The sequence below is a fragment of the Penaeus vannamei genome, chromosome 41, assembly GCF_042767895.1.
Source record: "Penaeus vannamei isolate JL-2024 chromosome 41, ASM4276789v1, whole genome shotgun sequence".
Lineage (NCBI taxonomy): Eukaryota > Metazoa > Arthropoda > Malacostraca > Decapoda > Penaeidae > Penaeus > Penaeus vannamei.
In genome coordinates, this window is record NC_091589.1 from 12468049 (window position 1) to 12480548 (window position 12500).

Here is a 12500-nt window from a genome sequence, read left to right on the forward strand (position 1 = left end):
TTGTAATTGCTGTTGTAATTTTTATTCATTTTGATTTTGCCAGTTGATATCAGATATCACATATTGTTTTTTAGTAAGTGATTTCAGAATCAAGTAACTTTATTATTTAATAGATTATTGAATTATAGTACTCACTTTCCAAAGATTGCATGTGCAGGAAATGCAAGTAAATGTACTTAAAATTCCAAATTCCAGAAGTGATACTTATTTTCATATATATGTACTTCAGTTTTTAATTAAGAAATGGTTAGTCTTTTGATTAGGGGGGCATATATATACCTTTTTGTTGTTGCTGTTTTTGTTGTTGTCTCTAATAGAAAACTCAGATAAAAGTAAAAAAAAGAGTTTTCTAAAAATAGGAAAATAAGAATAGATTATGGAAACTGATTGACAATGGATTCAAAACATTGAGAACTGAAACCAAGATTTTAGAGTATGAATTTTCTAAAGCTTTTCAATATTTAGAAAATGATATAGCAGTTCACAGGGTGGCACTGAGAAATTGCAAGTGACTGTGCTATTCGTCATTTCAAAAATAGCCTTCAGAATAGATTGCCTGTTATAATTTTAGATTTATGGGTTTCCTTGTTTTCAAGTGATTTTACTGAATAATTTTCATTATAGATCTGTAAGTAATAGAGTGTATATTTACCCATAGATGTCGTGTTTCTGGACGTTGCATAGCCCAGGCCTGGGTTTGTGATATTGATGAAGACTGCGGTCCAGGTGACACCTCGGATGAACACTCTGCTTGCAGTAAGTTTTATCATTATTAATGCATATGCTTACACACACACATGCACATGCACACACTCACATTGACATGCACAGACATGCAAATGTACTCTGGCACATTGGGACACACTCAAGTACATGCACAAGCACGTATTCAAGCATGGACACAGACATTAAATAGGTGCAAGTACAGATACAGATGCAAACCAAATATAGATATATATATATAGATTAAATAAAGATATAGATGTAGATATAGATATAGATATAGATATAGATTTAGATTGAATATAAATATCGATATAAAAACAGCTACAGACACAGATGTAGTTGAAAATGCATTATAATACTGACTTTTCATCATAAATGGAAAAAAAAGTAATTTATTTTGAAATGAATTTTGTAATTCCAGAATATCAAGAGTGTGGTATAGAAGATTTCAAGTGTGCAAACCAGAAATGTGTTCCCATGTTTTATGTATGTGATGGAGATGATGACTGTAGGGATGGAAGTGACGAGAAGTTCTGCGACACTTTTTGCGCTAATGCCACTGCCACTGGCCTTGCTACTCCACCTTTCTGCAATAACCTTTGCCCCAATATTAAGGATAAGGTGTGTACTGTTAGAACCAGCTCTGCACTTTGCTGAAACATGTATGCAATTAAGTATGAGCATTTTAGGAAAGAAGTGAAGAACATACTGGTAGATAAATGATACATAGGACTTGATATAGGTGACATATGCACACATGCAATCTCATTCTTATTAACTGATGTCTATTTTCTTAACAGACACTGTGCCAGGAGACTCAAGGCTGTATCTATTGTAATGCAAATGATACATGTCTAGCCATCTTCCAACTTTGTGATGGAACACAAGACTGTCCTGATGGAAGTGATGAAGCTAATTGTGCTGACAGGGTAAATATGTTGATTTGTTTCCATTTTATTAACAATAGATATAGATTTATATGTAGAAAAACGTCCTTTTGCCTCACTTAATTAACGATTAATGTAGGTTTACGTATGATAATATGTTTTGCCTCACAGGGACATATAGATCAATGTATGATCTTTTAATTGTTTTATATATTCCTATTGCATACTACATGTTTTGGGTGCATTAGGTGTATTTACCATTGAAGGAAATATATTGAGAAATATTTGATTCTTGTTATGAGTGTTAACAAGCCAGTTGTCTTGCTGAAAGTCTGTATGCATTGCAGATCAATAGATAATTTGAGATATTTTATTTGTTATATTGTTAGGATTGTAGGTATTAATGCATATTATACTTACAAATTGTTGCATTGCATATTGAAAATTGAAAAAATAATATTTAGTTGCATCCATTTTAAGTAGTTCAGCATTCAAAATTTCTCAGGAAGTGATGACTAAGTATTAGAATAATTTTTGTATCATATGAAAATTTGGTTTCCAGATCTTGCAAGGTTGTGGTCCTGATGAATACATGTGTATTAGGACCAGAGAGTGTATTCCCCAGAATCTCAAGTGTGACGGAAGTGAAGATTGCCTTGATAAGTCAGATGAAATTGGATGCGGTGAGTGCATGTTAAACTTTTTCCCATATCATTTAGTTTTATTCACAGTAATTTTTGTTGTGTAGTCTGGTATTTGACTATCTTAAAAGTGATGTTACAGCGGTATTTAATACTTTGTCCATTCATGTGTTGTGTTCCTGGCTACTGTAGAAGCATTATTTTCTTGTTTATCATCATTCTAATTTTTATGTGCCATAAAGAGTGCCATAAAGAGATATACTGGTAACAAAATGAAGCATCATGTTTTTTAGGATAAGACCCATGCATTTCAAAATCCAAATTACCTGCTTCTAAATTATTTGTATAATTTTCTAACATGATTTTGACAAAATACAAAAATGTGTGGCAACCTAAAGAAAACAATCCCACAGGAAGTGTCAAAACACATATGCTGTATTCAGGTCATAGAGGCTAATATGTTGTAAGGACTAGAAAAATGCATTGTATTTGAATGAATTTTAAGTATATTACAATATTTTGACATTTTACAGATACGATTGAATGCTCCCGCAGTGAGTGGAAATGTGCCTCTGGAAATGAGTGCATTCCAGACATGTGGAAGTGTGATCAACAGAATGATTGCACAGACAAATCTGATGAAAAAGACTGCCCAGGAGTTCCATTAGTGTGTCCGGTTCCTGGCCATTTATGTGATAATGGTTCTGTGTGCTTACAGCCAGTTGAACTTTGTGATGGCCACAGACATTGTGAGGATGGTTCTGATGAAGGCGGTCGATGTGGTTAGTAAACACTATTGATCAGTAATTTGATGCTGGAGTATATTAGATTCTTGCCTACTGATATGCATCTTGCAGATAAGCCAATGTTCTTCTTAGGGATTCATATTTTTCATCATCTACTGCAGGTGCACATGATTGTGAACTGATGGACTGTCATGAAGACTGCAAGCAAGGCCCAGGTGGACCAATATGTGTATGTCCTGAGGGGCAGACTCTCTTGCCTGATGGCCGTATGTGCTCTCACCTCCACCCCTGTGAACGGTGGGGGACATGTTCACAGCTGTGCACACCGACTAAGCATGGACACAAATGTTCCTGCTTAGATGGGTATGGATTAGAACCTGATGGTTTTACATGCAAGAGTACAGGTAATTTGTGTGTCTTTTTGTGTGATTTGATACTTTAAATCTGTAGCCAATTAGAAGTGATACTGCAGTCCATGGATTAAACTTTTTTCTTTTTTTTCTAGAGGTAGTACCTGTATATAATTTTCTGTAGAACTAATAGTATTTCTCAATCATATGCCATGCTTTACCTACAGATGCTGCCATTCCATACCTCATCTTCAGCAACCGCCATGAGCTTCGAAGCATAAATCTCAAGAATGGCATGGAGGTCAAAGCTCTTATTTCTTCCTTGAAGAACACCATAGCTCTTGACTTTTTCCATTCTGATGATGGAGATGTTATTTTCTGGACGGATGTTTTGGATGATAAGATTTACAGGGGTACTATGCTAGCTGGAGGTATGTGCTTTGCTTTCTTTCTTTCTCTGTATATATTTTCCTTCTCTGGGCTTTATCAGGGTACATGGTAGTAGCTGCTAAAAGATGTATGATTTTAATTTTATTATGGATGGTATTCTCAAAATGAAGAAAATATGCAAGCACAAATAGTATTCGAGTTGAAGTTAATTTGTACCCATTTTCTTCAGCTTTGTCAAATATTGAAGTGGTGGTGCAAACCGGCCTCGCAACGGCAGAAGGCCTTGCTGTTGACTGGATAGGAGAAAACCTGTACTGGGTGGAGAGTAACCTCAACCAGATTGAAGTTGCCAAACTAAATGGATCATATCGTCGCACGCTCGTCACGTCACGCATGGAAAGTCCACGGTCCATTTCCCTAGATCCTAGAGATGGGATAATGTTTTGGACTGATTGGGAGGTAAATAAGTTTGAAGTGGAGGTTATAATCATATGCCTTATTGTATGGAAGTATCATTATGTACATGCTTGCCCAAATAGACACCACACCACAACGTAACATGCCCACATCACATCAGACCACACTAAACTGACATCGCACCACACCACACCACACCTCATCACACCACACCTCCTTACACCATAACACATCACACCATAACACACTGAACCATGCCACACCATCCCACATCACTCCACACTTCACCACCTTCACCTACATATATAAAGGATTTTAAATATTTCTTATTCAATACTTTCAGAAAAGCAAAGCCAGGATTGAATCATGCAGTATGTCAGGGGAAGGCAGACGTGTCGTTATCATGGTGAGTGAGCTACCTGGCAGCGGCTGGCCAAATGGACTCACTCTGGACTATGCTCTGAGACGTATCTTTTGGATTGACGCCAAATCGGACTCCATCCATACATCCAAATATGATGGCTCAGACCACAGAGAGGTAATTTGATATAAGAAGCATAGTTATGAAAAATATAATGGTTCATTTATTTTATCTGTGTTTTTGACATGTTTTTATTTTTTATTTATTTATTTATTTATTTTTTTATTTATTTATTTTATTTTTATTATTATTATTTTTTTGAGAATGTAAGAAAGTATAATAGGAAGTATACCAGTAAATTGGAATCTTATTTATATTAAACTTTCAGTTGACCAGGAACAAGAATCATGTTTATAAGACTTTTCATCATTTGAAGGCTCTAGTGTGATGTTTATTAAGATTTCATCAAATCATTTATGACATTTCAGATTCTCCGAGAGCATCGACTACTTTCTCATCCTTTTGCGATCTCATTATTTGAAAACTATTTATACTGGACAGATTGGAGAACAAACTGTGTAATTAGGTATGGAAACTTTGTATAAGCAGTTTCTCTATTTTAATGAATTATTATCCTTTTGTGTGAGGTGTATTGTATTAGATAAATTAATTTAGATATCTGAATTTGGAATAAGGGAAAACTTGACAAACAGGATTCATGTAATATGTAATGTGCTTCATATAACGTTAAGATAGTGCTTCACTTCTCTACCTTTGTATTACTACATATGATAATTTTATTAACACAGGGCAAATAAATTCAATGGATCTGATATCTATGACATTCAGCGTACAATCACTCAACCCTTTGACATCAAAGTCCTTCATCCTAGTCGACAACCAAGAGGTACGTGATAGTGAAGTGGATGTTGGTAATCCATGCAATTATTTTAGCATCCATACAGTATACATTCTTCTCTTTAGAGACTCATAATCAGAATTGATTATGGCCTTGTAATTATCAAGGGGAACCTGGCTTATGATTCTTATATTTTAGTTATATCAAAGTAAAATTTTATGCTTTTAAAAACTATTTTCTGTAAAGAAATATTTCCTTTTTAAGAGCAGAGATGGCTATTCCATGTAAAGGATCTGTGATTAAGGTGGATTTTTTGTTTAAATTGTTAGCATGAATTTACCTTCTAGCTGAAGCTTGAGATTTTTTAGCTGCTTTTGAAGTATGTTCATTTGGTTTAACTTTATTATTTATAATTTTTTATTAAGTTTGAAGAGTTTATATATTTAGTTTTATGTTGTTTACAGATACCGAGAATCCATGCAAAAATAATAATGGAGGATGTTCTCATTTATGCCTATTAAGTTTTAACGGTACACATCAATGTAACTGCCCTCACATCATGAGTCTTGGTGCGGACAACAAGACCTGCATACGTAAGTAACGGAATTTCATTATAGAAATCTTAGAAGGATTTGTCTATTACTGTGGATAGAATTTATGATATGTGGCATATATTTCCGATAACATGTTCATACTTTGGTCTCTGATTTTTGTCTATTTTTTTCTAATAGATCCTTTCACTGTGTTTTGCAGGTAATGAAAAAGTGCTTCTGTTCTCTCGTCCCAATGAAATCAGAGGAGTAGACCTAGATAAACCGCTGCTAGATATAATTCCTCGTATCTCCTTGCCAAAAGTTCGGCATGCTACTCAGGTAGAATTTGATGCTGAGAGCAAAATGATATACTGGGCTGACAGGACCATGAATGAAGTCAAGAGAGCCAGTTTATCTGGAGTCCCTATTGAAACAGTAATTGACACTGCATTGGAATCGCCAAAAGGTTTTGCAGTGGACTGGCTCTCCAAGAACTTGTTCATCACAACTGAAACACGTAATTTAAAGCAAATCAAAGTTGCATCTTTGAATGGGGAATTTTTGATGCCAATTATATCCAAGGGCCTGTCTGATCCTGTATCTCTTGCAGTAGACCCTTCACAGGGAAAAATATTTTGGGCTGATGTTGGTGGCAATCACACAGTGAACATGGCAACGATGACTGGTGAGGATATTACCGTGTTATCATCACAGGCTCAAAATGAAAAATTATCAGATCCCCAAAGCCTTATGTATGACCCTCCTAGTCAACGTTTATATTGGGTCAATGCTGGATCTTACAGCATTCAATACTATGATTTTGTGAGTGAAAGTGTACAAGATTTATTAGTTGGTGGAAATGATACCATGCCAGAAGCACTAACTGTATATTTAGATCATGTTTTTTATGGAAATGCTGCTGACAATAGCATCTACAAAGTGAATAAAAATAATGGAGAAGATCCAGAAGTAATACACTCTGGTCTTGGGAACTTTTATTCTCTGAAAATATACGATGAATCTATTCAAGATGGTAGCAATGCTTGTTCCCAGGATAGCCGACCATGTGCACATCTGTGCTTGCCAAAGAATCGTGTAGAGAGAGAGTGCCGTTGTGCTGTGGGATTTAAAGTAGATGAGAGAGATCCAACAGAGTGCATTGGAGTAGAAGGTATACTTATATATTCAAAGAATGTTGGTCTTCGTGGTCTAGATGTTAACAATCCAGTCACAGAGTTGGGAACAAGCCCTGAACTATTAACACCTATATCTGATATTGGCATGGCAACTCACTTAGATTTCCATGCCATTCAGGATTTACTGGTGTGGGCTGATGATGATCAGGGCACAATTACAAGCATTCATCGCAATGGAACAAACAGACATGTGATAGTGGAAGATGCAGAAGCGATACAAGGTATTGCAGTTGACTGGGTTGCTAACAATTTGTACTGGACAAACCCACAGCTGAATGTAATAGAGATGTGTCGTCTAAATGGCTCAGACCACTTTGTAATAATTGCAAATGATTTGGAGAAACCAGGAGCCATTGCTGTTCATCCTGGCAGAGGTTACATGTTCTGGGCTGACACAGGTGACAAGGTCAAAATTGAACGGTCCAATCTAGATGGTTCAAACCGGACAGTTCTGGTGAATACCTCACTTCAATTTCCTGCTGATTTGGTCGTGGACTACGAGGAATCTCATCTGTACTGGGTAGACCAGAGAGCCAAAACTATTGAGAGAGTGGATTTGGATGGATCTAACAGGAAGTTAATCCTTGACAGTGATACACTTGAAGTTCCTGTGGCTACATTTATATTTGACAGAAATATCTATTGGGCAGACATGTAAGAATCATGTATCCTGTTTTGTAATAACAGTTCTGCATAGTAACTACCACATGCATAAATGTCTTACTTGTTGTGCTATTTTGATTAGTATTGCATATTATACATCATAGTTATGTATCAAAGACAGCAAAAACTATAATTAACTTGCAACATACTCATAACTTCATAATTATTTTCCATTTTCACAGGGTTTATGGCGGTGGATCCATCAGGAGTGCTCCAATAGAAAACTTGAGCCGCTTGTTAACATTAAGGGACAGCTTGGGTGATACTGTAAAGGATCTGATAGTGATGAGCCTGGATGTGCAGAAGGGAATCAACCCTTGTGCCAATAATAATGGAGGCTGTGCAGAGATCTGTCTCTTCACAGGAGAGCGGGTCAAGTGCCAGTGTTACCATGCACGCATAGATGAAGATGGGAAGAGTTGCAAAGGTAAGATATCTTTGAGGTTGGATGAAATAATTATTTCATAGATTCTGTTGATAATACACTTTTCTAGTCATCAAGGAAGACTTATTGTCTTTATATTTTTTTTGTCTTTACAGAATATGATGCATTCCTGATGTTCTCCAGCATTACAAGTATTGACAGCATCCACATGTTTGATGAGAATAACCCAAATGCTCCACTGAAGAAGATTACGTCTGATTTCATGAAAAATGCCATCAGTCTCACCTTTGATTATGCCGAGAAGCGTCTCTTTTACTCTGACATTCAGAGGGGAAGCATCAACAGTGTTTACTTTAATGGAACTGGGCATTCTATACTAATTGATAGTGAGTACTCTTGCCTTGTAACAATTTCATATGCAAAATGATCATCATTGAATTATTTCATGTGTACTGCATTGCTACACAGGGAGAAATTATTCCTTTTGATATGTACAGTGTAACAAAAATTATCCTATTATAATCCTGTTCTCTATATGAAGGCTAATGTCAGTATTTCATTTTGGATTAAAACACTCACAGGTAATTGTTTTTGCAAGAATGATGAGAGGTATTTGAACTTTGTTTTAGGACAGGGATCTGTGGAAGGACTTGCATTTGAAGAGAAAGAGAGAGACCTGTACTGGACTTGTCAGAGTGATGCCAGTATTAACCGAATGAGCATTGATCCCTTTAGAACACAGCGAGTAGAAAAGATTGTACATCTTGACCCGGGAGACAAGCCTCGTGGCATTGCTGTTGATAGCTGCGATCTGTAAGTATCATTTCAATTACAGTGATCGGTTACTGATCAGTAGTTCTTGTGTGCACTGGAGATTTTTGTTTTGCATCATAAATTTCCCATGTTTTCTTTATAGAATTTGAGAGGAAGGTTGGAAGTTTATATTTGATGGGCAGATGAAGGATATACATATTTGTAATTGTCACTAATGCAAAGCATGAAAAGTGAGTGTTTTGCTTTTTAGTGTGCTTAAGTGCACTAGCTGAATATAAACTAGTTTTTACAAGGAAGATTGATAGGAGGAACCAAATGTATTTTTTATGTACTGGACAAATTAGATAGGAACAACATTTTTCTAGTGCTTTTGATGGTAAAAACTAGGTGTAAATCATTCTTTTGCATGACTGATTTTGTAAATAGGCAGTAAGGTGATTTTCTCCCCTTCTTTTCAGACTTATTTACTGGACAAACTGGAACTCAGAAGCCCCTTCCATCCAGCGGTCCTTGGTCAGTGGCATTCGAGTGGAATCCATTATTACAACCCAAATCCGGATGCCCAATGGCCTTGCAATTGACCACAAAGCCCAGAAGCTGTATTGGGGTGATGCCCGCCTGGATAAGATAGAGAGATGCAATCTGGATGGATCGGATAGAGTGGTAGGTATTTCTTGTTTGTAAGGAATGATGATCTTTATGAACTTTTGATAGTAAATCCCAACTGTACTTCTCTGGGTGATATGTTTGTATGATAATATTGAAGACATTTCTAAGACAGTCATACACCACCATTCATCATTACATGGCAAAAAAAAGGAGGTCTAATTAAAGAACACTTTAGGTCTTTCTTGGTTTTGATTTTCAGAGAGAGCACCTAGGTCTGGTAAGGAGAACCTGGGCTGAAGTCACTTTATCATTATTCATACGAAGCTTATGGTTAACTTGTTTGTATTAATGGCTTTCATTTTTTTCACAGATTCTGTTGAAAAATGTTCCAAGTCATCCATTTGATTTGGCCATATATGGAGACTATTTATTCTGGACTGACTGGGTGCTGCATGCTGTTGTACGAGCCAATAAGTATACAGCTGAGGATGTTGTTAAGCTTCGAACAGGAGTTACAAGACTAATGGGCATTGTTGCTGTTGCCAATGATACCAATGACTGTAAGCATCATTATCATCATATTTGTTATCTTTGCTGTCTTTGTTCTTACCATCCAAATGATATATTTTTGAGAGTATGGCTCAACATTTTTTATGAAAAGTCAAGCATCTTGACATAGAACTGATCGAACTAAATTTTATTGCACAACTATTTTATCTACTTACATAAGATGGCAGTATTTTATTTGAGATTCTATAGACTCTGAATACCACACAGGTGATGGAAGTCCTTGTAGAGTCCTGAATGGTGGCTGTGAAGATATCTGCACCCTAGACGAACGTGCCCAGGTTGTATGCCGCTGCTCTCCAGGCAGGATGCTCCTAGCGGATGGCCGTCGCTGTGCTGTTCGCATGGCCAATTGCCCAGAAGATCAGTTTGAATGCAGCTCAGGGTTCTGCATACCCTATAGTTATTCATGTGATGGTGTAGCCGAGTGTCCAGATGGATCTGATGAAGATGAGAAGTACTGTGGTAAGTGAATTAAACTTTTGTTGTCGCTCTTGTTTTCACATTTTTATTTACTATGCTTTTGTAGAAAAAATAATTCCCAAATGTATACAAGCCCAAACTTTTTTCTTCTCAGTCAGCCGCACATGCAGGGATGGGTACTTCTCATGCGGAAATGGACCTTGTGTCCCTCTGCAGAGTGTCTGTGACAGACATCCAAATTGCCCCAACTTTCAAGATGAGAAAAACTGTACCTGCACTGAGGATGAGATTCGATGCGAGTCATCTGGACTATGTATTGCGGCAGATTTGAAGTGCGACCACGATCCCGACTGCCCCGATGCCAGTGATGAAATGGGATGTGGTAAGTGGGATATAGTAATAAGATGGACAGACTTCCTAATATTAATATTGATGGAGAAAAGTTTGAGAGACAGACAGACAGACAGAAATGCATGTACATGAGTGTGTGAATGAGACATTTTGAAACATTTTTAGATTAATCTGGACCACTAATAAGTATACAATTATATAGAGAGACATATAGACAGATAGGTAGTTAAGTAGAGTAAACTTTTTACTTTGAATGAGAATATTCACTGCATTTATAGACTCAAAAAATAAACAAAATAAATAAATAAATAAATAAAAAGATAGAAATACCTTTCTCTGTTTCTAAGATATTGGATTTATTAAATTTTCAGAGCAACCTGACTGTAGCAAGTTCTTATGGGAAGGATTTGATAGCTCGGAATTAATCAACTGCCCAAATACGACAAACTGCATCCACCCAAAATGGCTTTGTGATGGGGCCAATGACTGCTGGGATAATTCTGATGAAATGAACTGCACTACAAGTAAGTTCATCTTCGTATTTATTGTGATTTTGTAATTACACAAGACTTAAAGACATATAATATAAAAAGTTCCATTTGCAAGTTTCTATATGATTTTGTTGATTTTTTTATGTTAAATAAATATGATTTTTGATAAACTGTATTGCTTGAGAAGTTAACTTTGATACCTATGATACTCTTAAAGAAGTTTTGGAGATGCTGAAACATAATGGAAGTAACAGATTGAATGTTACTGAGTGAACGTAGGATATGTAGATAAGACTGTCATCTAAATACTGTTCTCCCTCTTCAAAGCATTGTCTTTTCCACTTATGTGCCACAGGACACTGGATTCAGCCTTGGCTGATTAAGGGATTTTCTGTATTGTGAGTGGTATTTTATAAATATTGAAATGTGTGTCCATATGTAGGTATGGCTTCTGGCTAGTGCTTCCCCTTGCAGTGGAGACGTGCCTCACGGAAATGGCTGACTGATATTATGTTTACGTACCTTCTCATTGCATCTTAATAATTTTACTTAATTTTTACTTATGGAAATTTAATAATCAGTGCCAAAATAAATAAAAATGTATGATGATTATGATATGAAATTGGTATGAGGGGAAGAGTGTATATTATGAATTAGTAAGATATTTGTTGGGAAGAGTAGTGTTTCGCATTTGTTTGAACCAAATTTGCCAAAGTATAAATAAAAATTGGCATGAGAGTAAACATTACAAGTAGTGAGTAAGTGCGCATGACTGAGTGAATGAAACAGAGAGTACGAGATGAAAAACAAAGAAAAAAGGGAAAGGCTTAGCATTACAGTCAACCAGATCACTGATGTTGCCTATTTAAAGCATTGCATTTATTCAGAAGGTAGAATCTTCTGTAAGAACTATAAACATACCTAGATGCTTAGAGTGAATCAGTTTCAAACTTCTGTTTTCATGATACAGTGTTAATATTATAATTTTTAGGTGAATGTGGGTGTCTGATGATACTAAGGAACCAATAAACTGGTTATAATTTATTTTCAGAGAAGAGTGTAGTAGAAGTAGTTGTTCATTGTATTATATACCTTTTCCTTTATTTTTTTTTTATTTATTTTTTTTTCAAA

At 36.0% G+C, this 12500-nt stretch overlaps 1 protein-coding gene across 1 annotated transcript in view; it reads left to right on the plus strand.

Annotated features, from left to right (window-relative positions):
* LRP1 (LDL receptor protein 1) overlaps nt 1-12500 on the plus strand; it is a gene marked incomplete in the record, with an annotated part of 264954 nt that overhangs the window by 211948 nt on the left and 40506 nt on the right. Inside the window, 21 exon segments of the mRNA XM_070118011.1 lie at nt 659-756; nt 1148-1347; nt 1527-1655; nt 2176-2296; nt 2788-3036; nt 3162-3404; nt 3578-3781; nt 3970-4199; nt 4501-4695; nt 5007-5104; nt 5328-5425; nt 5842-5970; nt 6131-7760; nt 7952-8196; nt 8310-8540; nt 8784-8967; nt 9387-9591; nt 9908-10097; nt 10315-10569; nt 10682-10909; nt 11250-11402. Of these exon segments, the coding sequence (XP_069974112.1) occupies nt 659-756; nt 1148-1347; nt 1527-1655; nt 2176-2296; nt 2788-3036; nt 3162-3404; nt 3578-3781; nt 3970-4199; nt 4501-4695; nt 5007-5104; nt 5328-5425; nt 5842-5970; nt 6131-7760; nt 7952-8196; nt 8310-8540; nt 8784-8967; nt 9387-9591; nt 9908-10097; nt 10315-10569; nt 10682-10909; nt 11250-11402 (5315 nt within the window).